Source organism: Zalophus californianus, chromosome 5, assembly GCF_009762305.2.
Source record: "Zalophus californianus isolate mZalCal1 chromosome 5, mZalCal1.pri.v2, whole genome shotgun sequence".
In the NCBI taxonomy this organism is placed as follows: Eukaryota; Metazoa; Chordata; class Mammalia; order Carnivora; family Otariidae; genus Zalophus; species Zalophus californianus.
The window spans coordinates 27,609,939-27,620,257 of record NC_045599.1 but is presented as its reverse complement, the minus strand read 5'-3'; the positions used below and the strand labels follow the sequence as shown (position 1 = coordinate 27,620,257).

At 56.5% G+C, this 10,319-nt stretch overlaps 1 protein-coding gene across 6 annotated transcripts in view; it reads right to left on the bottom strand.

Annotated features, from left to right (window-relative positions):
• Positions 1–790: 790 nt before the first annotated feature.
• TCF7 (transcription factor 7) overlaps positions 791–10,319 on the bottom strand; it is a 32,967-nt gene continuing 23,438 nt past the window's right edge. The window contains exons 5-12 of one of the 6 annotated variants that reach the window (XM_027604304.2): positions 9,610–9,700; positions 8,051–8,143; positions 6,730–6,849; positions 5,926–6,088; positions 5,710–5,817; positions 4,898–4,946; positions 3,726–3,798; positions 791–2,475 (exon numbers count right to left, since the gene is read on the bottom strand). In XM_027604304.2, coding sequence (XP_027460105.1) covers positions 2,025–2,475; positions 3,726–3,798; positions 4,898–4,946; positions 5,710–5,817; positions 5,926–6,088; positions 6,730–6,849; positions 8,051–8,143; positions 9,610–9,700 — 1,148 coding nt within the window. In that variant the 3' untranslated portion in view covers positions 791–2,024. Of the gene's footprint in view, positions 2,499–3,725; positions 3,799–4,897; positions 4,947–5,709; positions 5,818–5,925; positions 6,089–6,729; positions 6,850–8,050; positions 8,144–9,609; positions 9,701–10,319 lie in introns of all 6 variants that reach the window. The other 5 variants (XM_027604307.2, XM_027604305.2, XM_027604306.2 and 2 more) reach the window with 5 other exon arrangements.

Below are 10,319 nucleotides of genomic sequence, written 5' to 3'. Positions count from 1 at the left end.
TTCCAGTGGCCTATTTTAGATAGACACTACTCTGGAAGATGACTTTATTTATAAATATTTTTAAACATAAAATCCCAAAAATAGATCTCCGTGAACATTACAATGCATGGCGACTTGGGATCTTCTTGCCCAGCTTTTTTATCTGCTTGACCTATTGAAGTGGCTTTGCACCTTTTACATTCATGATGAGTTTGAGGAGTTAACAGTATTCTTAAACATGATAGAAACTGCTGTTAAAAAGGAGGCTGTAGATTATCAAACTGGAGAGGTTTTGTATAAAAATAGGAAGATACTTTAAGCACCCAATTAGCTTTGGGAGGAAAGGGTGCTATTAAAATGCTCTTTCAAGTTTTCTGATACCAGCTTATAAGAGAGACTCCGGTTTGCTTCAAAATAGGATGTGTGCTTGTGGAGTGTTGGGGTCTTTTCTCTCTGTGGGAGGAAGATGGAGCCTAGTGGTTGTGTGGGTATTTGGTGGCAGTTTACAGCCCATTCCCATATACAGGCTGGCCTGTCCCTGCATCACTTGTGAGGTCCGACGGTTGGGGAGTTTACACATAGAGGGAGCTTATTAGCTCTTGTGGTTGGGGCTGGGCAGGGCCTAAGCCCCAATAGGGGAGTTGAGGAAAGTAATCTTTGGCTTCTGTTGATTGAAAGTCTTGAGAAAATGTGGGTCCCATGATAGAGAATAAGCCCCAAGTTTTATGGCTGTGGGTAAGAAAAGGAGAGTGTCAAGCTCTATTACTGAAACAGCTTATTCCTTAGGGTCAAGCTTTGAAAAATTTCGAAACCCAGTAAAAAGTATCTTTATTCTCATGTTAAAAAAGTTTTTGTTTGATGATGCATTAACAATACAAAAATATTTTGAACACTACAATAGTCCTTTTCTTTCAAGACTTCTTGCAACACTACACTAGAATATATGTTCTTTGGATTCTGAGAAGCCAGTGGCTAAAGTTAGGAACTAAAGGCTTTTGTTGAGGGATGTACGGGTATAGGAACAGCCCTTTTTCTTTGGATTCAGGCTATGTACAGTGAGGAAGAGGGGGGAAAAATTAAATTAAAAGTTTTTTTTTTTTTAAGGCTCAGGGTTGAAGCTTGGCTCAGAAATGGGAAAGTAGGCTGTGGTGAAAACCCACTGACTACCACTAGAGGTTCTCTGGGCTCCTTGCTTTGATGGTGATGGTCCTTCCTGCAGCCCCATCGGGAAACTGAAGCTGGCCTGTTTCGTGCTGAAAGGTAGGCACTGGCTGTCATGAGGTTTGCCCTCAGCTGCTCAAGAGCTGCCAAGACTGACACGGATAAAGCAGAAAATGGAGCTGTGACAGAGGCTCTTGGAGTAGGGAGGGATGCACACCAGGTTTTGGGCCATAATTTCTTTCAGCTGTTGAATTCAGCCATTAGAGACAGGCTTGGGACCTTGGTAATCAGAGCCTCTGGGGAGGTTGAGTTTCTCTTGGAAACATTTCCAAGTAATCTGAACCAGAGCCAGGTAGGTCTCACTGCCCATACTTGCCTGATAAGGTAGTGTCCGGTCATTCCTGTTGCCTAGGGTGATAGGCCTAGATTTAACCCGTTCCATTCCCTCCTTGTCTTGCAAGCTCTTGAGAACATGGCAAGAGGCTTCCTTCTGGTCCAGCTTAAGAATGATTACTCCTTTTCTGTCAACGGGGCTTCTCCGGGCCTGAGAGAAGCATTGTCCTCTTGAGCATATGGTTGTGCCCATGCTGAGGTGTTGTTTCATAAACCAGCTCATTCTTGGTCCATGAAGTGTCTGGTATGGGGAGGGTGTGGCAGTGGTGGGACTGGGGAGGTGTAGGGTACGGAAAGCAGCTGGGCTCAGTCCCGCCCATCTATGACCTATAGCAGAAAAGCAGAGGAGGCAGGGGGCATCTGGCCAGCAAGACAGGTGATAAAAGGAATAGATGCAGGCTGCTGTAGGCACAAGGGATGCCCTTAATCAGATGACACGCCACCGATCTGATTCCCACCACTTGGAGCAGTTGGAATTGATGGCCCCAGGTTCAGGCAGAAGTTGTGCAGCCTCGGAAGTCTCCTGAGCCTGCTCCCTGAGAGGGAGGTAACAGGGCCCCTGGCCAGTGTCCACGTGCTTTGGGGCTCTGTCGCTTCCTCTCAGAGGATGGGCCCCTGGAGGCGGCCAGGTGTCCTGTGCATGCTAGGCTGCCTGTCTCTGAGATTCCTGTCGTTGCACCTGTGTACTCTGCAGGGTGCCGGGGAGGGCCTGGGGGGGTCCAGGGGGCTGGGAGGCTGAGAGCGGCTGAGACCCCTGGTGATGTAGGCGCCGGCTCCGCAGGACTAGCAAGCAGTTCTGTGGGGAGGTGGGGCAGCAGGAGGTATGAGGGCGAGTCCTGGGGGGCTGGGGACCCGGGGCAGCCTAGAGCACTGTCATCGGAAGGAACGGGGCTGGGGCAGCGGCCTTCTCCGGGTAAGTACCGAATGCATTTCTTTTTCCTCCTAGGAATAGTGAAGAGAGTTATCTGTAAACAGAGGGTGAATTCACAGTCATACACCACAACCAGAAAATGCTGTCCTTGCACAGGCCTAGCTGACCTCTTGTCCCCTGTCCCCAGGACTTGGGTGATGTGCCTGTGCCTTCAAACCTAGCATTGCAGTTCTGCTGGGCCTGGCCCAGACCCGGAACAGGTGTAGTTCCCAGCACAGCCACAGGGTGGCACAGGAACCTCCTGCAGGCTAGCCCTGGGGGCTGCCTCCTGTTTTCCAGGGGAGCCATCTCCTAGTTTGGGCCTTGGAGCCTCTGCTTCATGTGTTTGTGGGGCTCAGATCTGCAGTAAGGCAAAGGGCTGCACTGCTTGTGGATTCTTGGCTGGTGCTCGGGCAGAATAACACAAATGCGCCCAACGTGTGTGTACATACACACACTTATGGACTGCCCAAGTTCCTCTTTGCCCTTGGAGAGGGAGCATGGTGGACAGTCTGAGGGACTGGACAGTATTCCTTAAGAGTCTGTGAGCTTACTGCCTGAGGTAGACTCTCAGCCTTACCAGACCTAGCCTCCACCCCAGCCAGGCAAACTTTGGCCACCTGGTGGGTATACCTTCTTTTTTTAGCCACCTGGTAGGTATAGCTTCTTTTCACATACACACTTCTCTGTTGTATGGGGAAACACATGGGTTTAGTGCCACAGAGCCTAAGTACGGCCCCTTTGCTAGGACAGCCCAGGGATAGTCCCTCTTCCTCTCTCCCTACCTCTGCAGTCCCTGGTCTCAGGTAGGAGATGAGGTACGTGACCACTTGGCATCCAGGTGGTTCTCTACCACAGTCACCTTGGTTTTTTTGGTCTTGTTTTAGTTTTTTAGATTTAAGCGTTCAGGATAACACAGGCAGGGATCCTAACTTGAAGAAGTGAGGGAACTGGTGGACCATGGTGAGTTGTAGGCCTGGTAGCCAGGGGCTCAGGCCACTGAATGGGGTACATGAGATTGGCCTGCTGAAGATCTGCTACACTTAGTCAGCATCAGGTCGTCATTAACAGAGGACCCTAGGCACCAGGGGCCAGAACTACCTTCTTGAGTCTGCCTTTCTTTTCTCGAACATTCTCCATTCTTAGGAGACATGGGTTCCCCAATCTGTGGGTATGCTATGGGACTGGGGGACCAAAGGAGGGCTACAGGCCCAGCAGAACATGTGCAGAGTCAGGGAAGCAGCTTGAAGCAAAGGGAGGATGGTGGTGGGGACAAACCCACCTGCACGGACCACACCAATCCGTCTGCTGGTTGAGGCCAAAGCGAGCACGGCATTTCTTAGGCGAGCCAGGGTCTGCTCACAGCCATGCCAGAGGGGCAGAGCAGGGCAGAGGGCGAGCAGGCAGGCAGCAGGGCAGAGCAGGGCCCAGAAAGAAGAGGTAACATCAGTGTCAGCCAGTCACAGATTCCCCATAGGCCCCGTAGGCAGCGGGCCTCTCCCTGGCACAGCCAGCCCCAGTGGGAGCCCCAGGACCCAGAGCCAAGTTATCAGGAAAGCTGGGCACCTAGCTAGGTAGGAGAGGCAGTGGGAAGAATGGTGGAGGGAGGGAGGGGGTCCTAGCAGGTTAGCTCCTCTGTCTGGCCGCAGCATGGGAGCTGCGGGAGAAAAGCCCAGGGGAGGCCCACGGGGGTCCAGCCTCTACTGCCTCAGGGCTGCCCACCCCCCATATCTCCCTGCCCACGTTACCCGGTTTTTCTTCCTTTTTGCCAGTGCTTAATCCACCTCGCCCAGAACCCCCTCATGCTGTAGCTGAAGCCAGATGGACGGCAAAGTCCATACTTCAACCTCAGAAAAAGGGCAAGGATTCTACCCCGCCTCAGGCCTAGCCTCGAGCTCTCCTGGGTGGGGACCGCAGAGCTGAGATAGTCATGGATGTGGAGCCTGCGTTACCAGACTTGGGGCAAGAATTCCCCCACAGTGGGGAGACGTGAAGCAGTGTGTGGCTTCCTTGGGTCCTCCATACAGAGCACTTTGCACTGCCTAAATAAACAGGGATGGGGGTGGGCAGGTGACCGAGAAATGGCCAGGCACCGAGCAGCCGGCTGTGGGACTTCTGGGCCTAGGCACAGCTGCACCGCCACCCCCACAGCCCGCATGCCCATCTCAGCAGGACCACAGGCTCAGTGTCTCTGGCAGAGGCTAGCTGTGAGCAGGGCTGGCAAAGGTGGGAGGGTGCGGTGGGTCAGCACGCCAGTGTTACACTGTTAAAGGGATGTCGTGTAATTGTTCCTCACATGGGGATTTGACATGTGAGAAGTGGGCCTTGTTTCCAGAGGGCCCAAGGCCTGAAGGTCTGTGGCTGAGAATTCCGCCCCTCCCTCTGGGCCAGAGCAGGGTGCTCATGAAAATGCAGGCTTGGAGAGCACTCTCTGCTGCTGAGAGGAGGCCTCACCTGTGTTGGATTCCTGGTGCTTCTCCCGTGACCGCCTTTTCTTCTTCCCCTGCAGGGAACAGAGGGAGGGATTCTGCTCAGATCTGGGAAGTGGTCCCTTGATAATTCCACTGAGTGTGTGGTTGGGAGACCTGCAGCCTTAGCCGGGCTGTTGCTGAGATTCTGGATACACAGTTCCCTCCTCCCCAGGAGGCCTGGTGTTTTTTTTTTTGTTTTTGTTTTTTAAAGATTTTATTTATTTATTTTAGAGAGAGAGAATGAGAGAGAGCACGAGAGGGAAGAGGGTCAGAGGGAGAAGCAGACTCCCTGCTGAGCAGGGAGCCCGATGTGGGACTCGATCCCGGGACTCCAGGATCATGACCTGAGCCGAAGGCAGTCGCTTAACCAACTGAGCCACCCAGGCACCCAGGCCTGGTGTTTCTTGATGGCACTTTTTGCTAGGGCACCATGGGGCAGTTAGAGGCTCCTCCTCCCTTTCCCGTGCGGGTCTCCCTTCTGAATGGAGGCGATGACTTACAAGGCCCCTCACTCCCCTCCTGCCTATTTGGCCAAATACCAGGCAACAGCCCTGTCGGGGGAGTGCATCCCAAGTGGAAGAGAGGACATGGGCCTGCCTTCATGGGGCAGCTTCCCTTGCTTAGCTCTCTTCAGACCAGCCATGTGAGGCCTTGGGCCCCTGCACTCCACCACCTGCCCTCCTTGTCTCTACCTTCAGGACAGTGGTCTGGCTTTCCCTATGGAGACTGTGGCCTGGGGCATGGCCTCTTGAAGGTTCCCCTCCCCGTCCCTACTGTGTGTCACTGGCCACTCACATAATTGTCCCGCGCTGACCAGCCTGGGTACAGCTGCATGTGCAGCTGCCTCTCCTTTCGGGCCAGCTCATAATACTTGGCTTGCTCTTCCCGAGACAGCGCGTGCCACTGCAGTGGGGGAGAAGAGGTAGATATGGGGTGCACCAAGGAATCAAGAGCACCAGGGTGGAGGTGGTCAGGGCCCACTCCCGCCAGCCCACCTGCCCATGGCCTCACCCTTCGGCCTAGGATCTGGTTGATGGCCGCGCTCTCCTTGAGTGTGCACTCTGCGATGACCTTGGCTCTCATCTCCTTCATGTACAGCATGAAGGCGTTCAGGGGTTTCTTGATGGTTGGCTTCTTGGCCTCCTTCTCCACCTTGGATTCTGCCTGCGTCTTCCTGAGGGGTATATGTCCAGATCACTCAGGAGCCCCCCCGGTGTCCACCTAACGCTCCTGCCTTTTTCTAGTGTGTGTCCAGTGTGTGGGTAAATGCATGGAAACGGAGGTTTTGTAAACGGTATCCTTCCCAGCTGCTCCAAAATGGATGATCAGAGCTACGTAACCCTTCCTTCCAGGAATACTGCAGCTAAGAGAAACATGTTTAAGGACTTCTCAGCCCCTCCCCTGTTGGCTCAAACCAAATCTCTGTTCCCCACCCCATCCATCCCCTCCTCCTTCTAAGGATCAAAAAACACTGGTTGGGGGAGGTGGGGGCCGAGTGCTGGCTGGCTCACTTGGAGGAATCTATGACTCCCGATGTTGGGGTCGTGAGTCCGAGCCCCACATTGGGTGAAGAGATTGCTTAAGTAAAAACAAAACAAAAACCAACAAAAAAACAACCCGAACAAAACACAGGTCAGTCAGTGGCGAGAACCACAAGATGGCTCAGCCGAGGCCGCCCCTGGCAGCCCCTGGAGCTTCTAGGTGGCAAGCGCAGAGCCTGGTGGGAGGAATGTGTCTGGCTGATGAACAGATGGGACCCTGAGGTCTGCCCCCTTGTCCCCCTGCCGCCTCCACATTGGGTGCCTTCTCACTCACAGGCTGCGGTCATACGGCTGCAGCTCCTGCTTCGCTGAGGGAGGTATGATGGCCGGGTGGGGGATGGCCGCGGGGTGGCCAGGCACACCAGAGCCTAGCATCAGGGGTGGGTGGGTGAACCTAAAGGCAGAAGGAGAGTTAACACTGAGCCAGGAAGGTATGGGCCACACCTTGGACACCTGGCCGCCCCTGCACAGTACACGAGGACGGGGGCACATGCCACCCCCACGGGCCTGCACACAAGTACACAGCTACACACAAATACCTGCTCCCAACACACCACACACACACTGCACAAACCCGCATACATGTCATTCAGGTGGCTATGCAGTCAGTCCTCAGTAGCTTTGGAATCTGTCCCCTTACCTTAACGCTTTCACCAGCTCAGCCTCCTGGGGCCGCGGCTGCCCTCTGAGTCTCCTTTCTCTCCTGCTTGGACCCCCCAGGCCTCTCTCCCCACAACACGCAGAGTGACCTTTGTAAACGCCTGAGTGCTCTTGGCCACCCCTGCTGAAATTCCCCCGCAGCCCACCGAATAAGACCCAGGATCCTCCATGGGACCTGCCCCGCTGACACTCTCTGCCCCATCCTTTCCCGTTTTCCATCACTTTACACCTCTAGCCGTCCCCGACCAGTGCTGTTCCCCTTGGCCGCTTCACTCAGGACATGTGACTCTTCGTGAAGCTCTCCCGGCCCATGCCCCTGCCCTAGCCCGTTTGACTGTTCGCGCTCTGTCCATACCTCCCGCCCTGGCCTGTGAACTCTAGCAGGGCTGGACATGTCTGCTGAGTTCTTGTTCCGTCCCTGGCTTGGCTCTGTCACTGAGGGAGTGAGTGAAGGGACACACATACACACACCTGTCACTTCACGTTTCTGCTCTTCTGGGGAAACCACCAGAAGGGCCCGCGGTTGGAGACACATGGAAAAGGTGGTGCCTCGGCGCGGGCAGAGCTCACGGAAGGCCCGAGAGAGCGTGCCTGACCCGCCCTTCAGCAGGGAGGCACAAAGGGGTGAGTGCACGCACACGTGCACTTGGGCGGGCTCACGCACGCACAGAAGCAGGAGCATGAGCGCACACGTGCCTGCACTGTCCCTGGCTGCCCCAGGGCGCTTGGCTGCAGGGTATGGCCCGGCCTCAGGCCCCTTGCTCTCCCACTGGCTTCATTCTCAGGCACAGCGCAGCGGGGGGCTGCAGAAGGACGGACGGACGGCTGGACAGACAACTAGCACAGGGCAAGCACTGGCCTGGGCACGGCCTCGTGTGGGCACTGAAGCCTGGGCAACAGGAAGCAGGAGCCTGGCTGCAGGGTTCGGGACTCACCTGGGGTAGGGGGCGCCAGGGGCTGCAGTGGGGGCAGGGAAGTGCTGTCTATATCCGCAGGAAGGGGACAAGGGGTAGAGAGGAGGGCTGGGCCTGTGGTTGGGAGAGACAGCTGTTAGCAGTCTGGCTACCGGCCAGATGTGGGGCAGGACCTCCCCACCGGGTGCAGGGGATCGGCCTCTGCTAGGACTCTCCAGAGTGTGTACTTGGCATCTGCCACCAGAGGGCACCCGTGCTCTTTGCTCCACAGACTGCTCCTGGCGCTTGAGGGGCAGAAATGGCAGCATCCTCCTAGGACCCAGCTTAGGAAGCGCGACATTCCCCCCCCCCCCCCCCCCCCCCCCCCCCCCCGCGTCAGCTCACCTCCAGCCTTATTTCCTGGTCAATACGGGGTTGACATCTGCCTTAGGGCTTCTGCATCCACTGTTAAAATGACTGGATTATTTTGCCCCCTTTTGATTCCTGGCCTGCCTTCAGGCCCTGCTTGGCTAAATGACCTTTTCTCCTGAAAGCCCTTGAAATCCCAAGCTGGGTGATTACAGTCCCCACTGAAAGCACTAACACGGCCCTGTCACTGTCAGGCCTCTGGCGGATCAGGCCCCGAGAGGGCAGGGGCCTGAGGGTCGGCCCGCGTCAGCAGTGCCGCGCTGGCGTCCAGAACCCCGCCCGGCCAGCTCCAATCCTGGGGGCATTCCTAGGCGGAGTCCTGATTGGTATTCAGAGTGGGGCACTGTCTGAGGAGAATCAGGCAACGGAGTGAGCTGAACACGGATAAAGAGCACGTGGAAAAGGGCAGGCAGGTCTCAGCGTGGGCCTCTGGCCTTCCCTTCCTTCCTGGGAAACCGTGCTTGCCTGCTGTTGGGTGACTGCCCCAGCCCAGAGAGGCTGCAGACCTGTCCACCTCACACTGTGGGTCACGAGCAGAGGGCCAACCAGCCTGTCGAGGCCCAGCTCCGGCTGAAGACGGGCCCTGTGGCCCACAATTGGGCCTGCTGACTTAAGGTCCAGGCTGCCTCGGGCCGGCACAGTCTTCACAGACTCCAGGGCTCTCTAAGCAGCTGGCCAGGGGCTCGGGCTTGGGCTCAAGCAGGCGCCAGAAGGGGGGCGCAGGAGAACTCTGCTCCTCAGGGAGCTCGGCCAAGGGACCAGTCGGCAGGAGGCACTGACGGGAGAAGGAAGTAGCCCCTTGCCCACCACGTGGCTGAGAGGTAAAAGCCTGTCTCGTGGCCACTCGTATTGTCCCCTCCCTGCCCAGGCAGGTCTCCCTTTTCTTCCTTACCTACTCTTAGAACCCTGGGCAGCTCGCCGTGTCCCCCACCCCCACGCCACTCGAGGCTCTCAGACATGGAGGCAGAGTTCACGTGCGGCTGGACTGAGACCAGGAGTCAAGGGGAGTGCAGCGGGCCGCCTGGGGAATGGACAGAGCTGCTGGACGCCCCCGGTGCCGACACAGGGCTGGCAGCAGAGTGCCGGCAGAGCAGGGTGCAGGAGGAAAGGGACCCGGCCAGTATGGGTCTCCCCAGCGCGAGGCGCCCCCTTCCCGCCGGGCCCACACTCACCAGCTCACAGTGTGGGGGAGTTGTCCCATGCTGCCCGAGGTCAGAGAGTAGAAGCCAGAGAGGTCAGGGGTCTGCAGAGGCCTGTGAACTCCTACAGGGGAGAGGGGCCGAGTGAGTGAGCTAGCCTGACCTGGGACTGCACCCTAGAGCCTCCTGTGGGGCCTCTAAGACCCTCCCTCCATCTGCTGGAGGACCAGACATACCGGTTTGTTCAGGACTATGCCAGTGTGATGACAGTGCCCCATTTACAGGGCAGAGAGGCTGGGTGACCAGCCTTAAGGATACTGGCTGGCCAGGGGAGAGGTGGAGACACTGAGGGGTGGGCAGGCCAGGCCTCACCGGGCCCTGGTCCACGGCTGGTCCTCACCTGGGGCCTCTCGGCTGGGGGCTCTGGCCTGGCTTTGTGTGCAGGACGCAGGCCCCCTGGCCTGGGCAGCCTGGGTTCCACCCACCCCCTCTGCCCCCCCAGGGTTGAGTCAGCACGTTTCCCACAGCCGACACTGGCTGATTTCAGAATGACTTTCCCTGAGGCTGAGGTGAATCAGCCATCACAACCACCACTTTCCATTTTCTCACTGGGGGGAGGGAAAGGATCCAAGTTTTATTGTCCTCAGCTTTACACAGATGCCTGCTCCCACGTCCTGGCATTGGGAGGCCCCTCGGGATTAGGCTCCTACCTCAACCTGAAGCCTTCCAAGTTTGACCTGGCA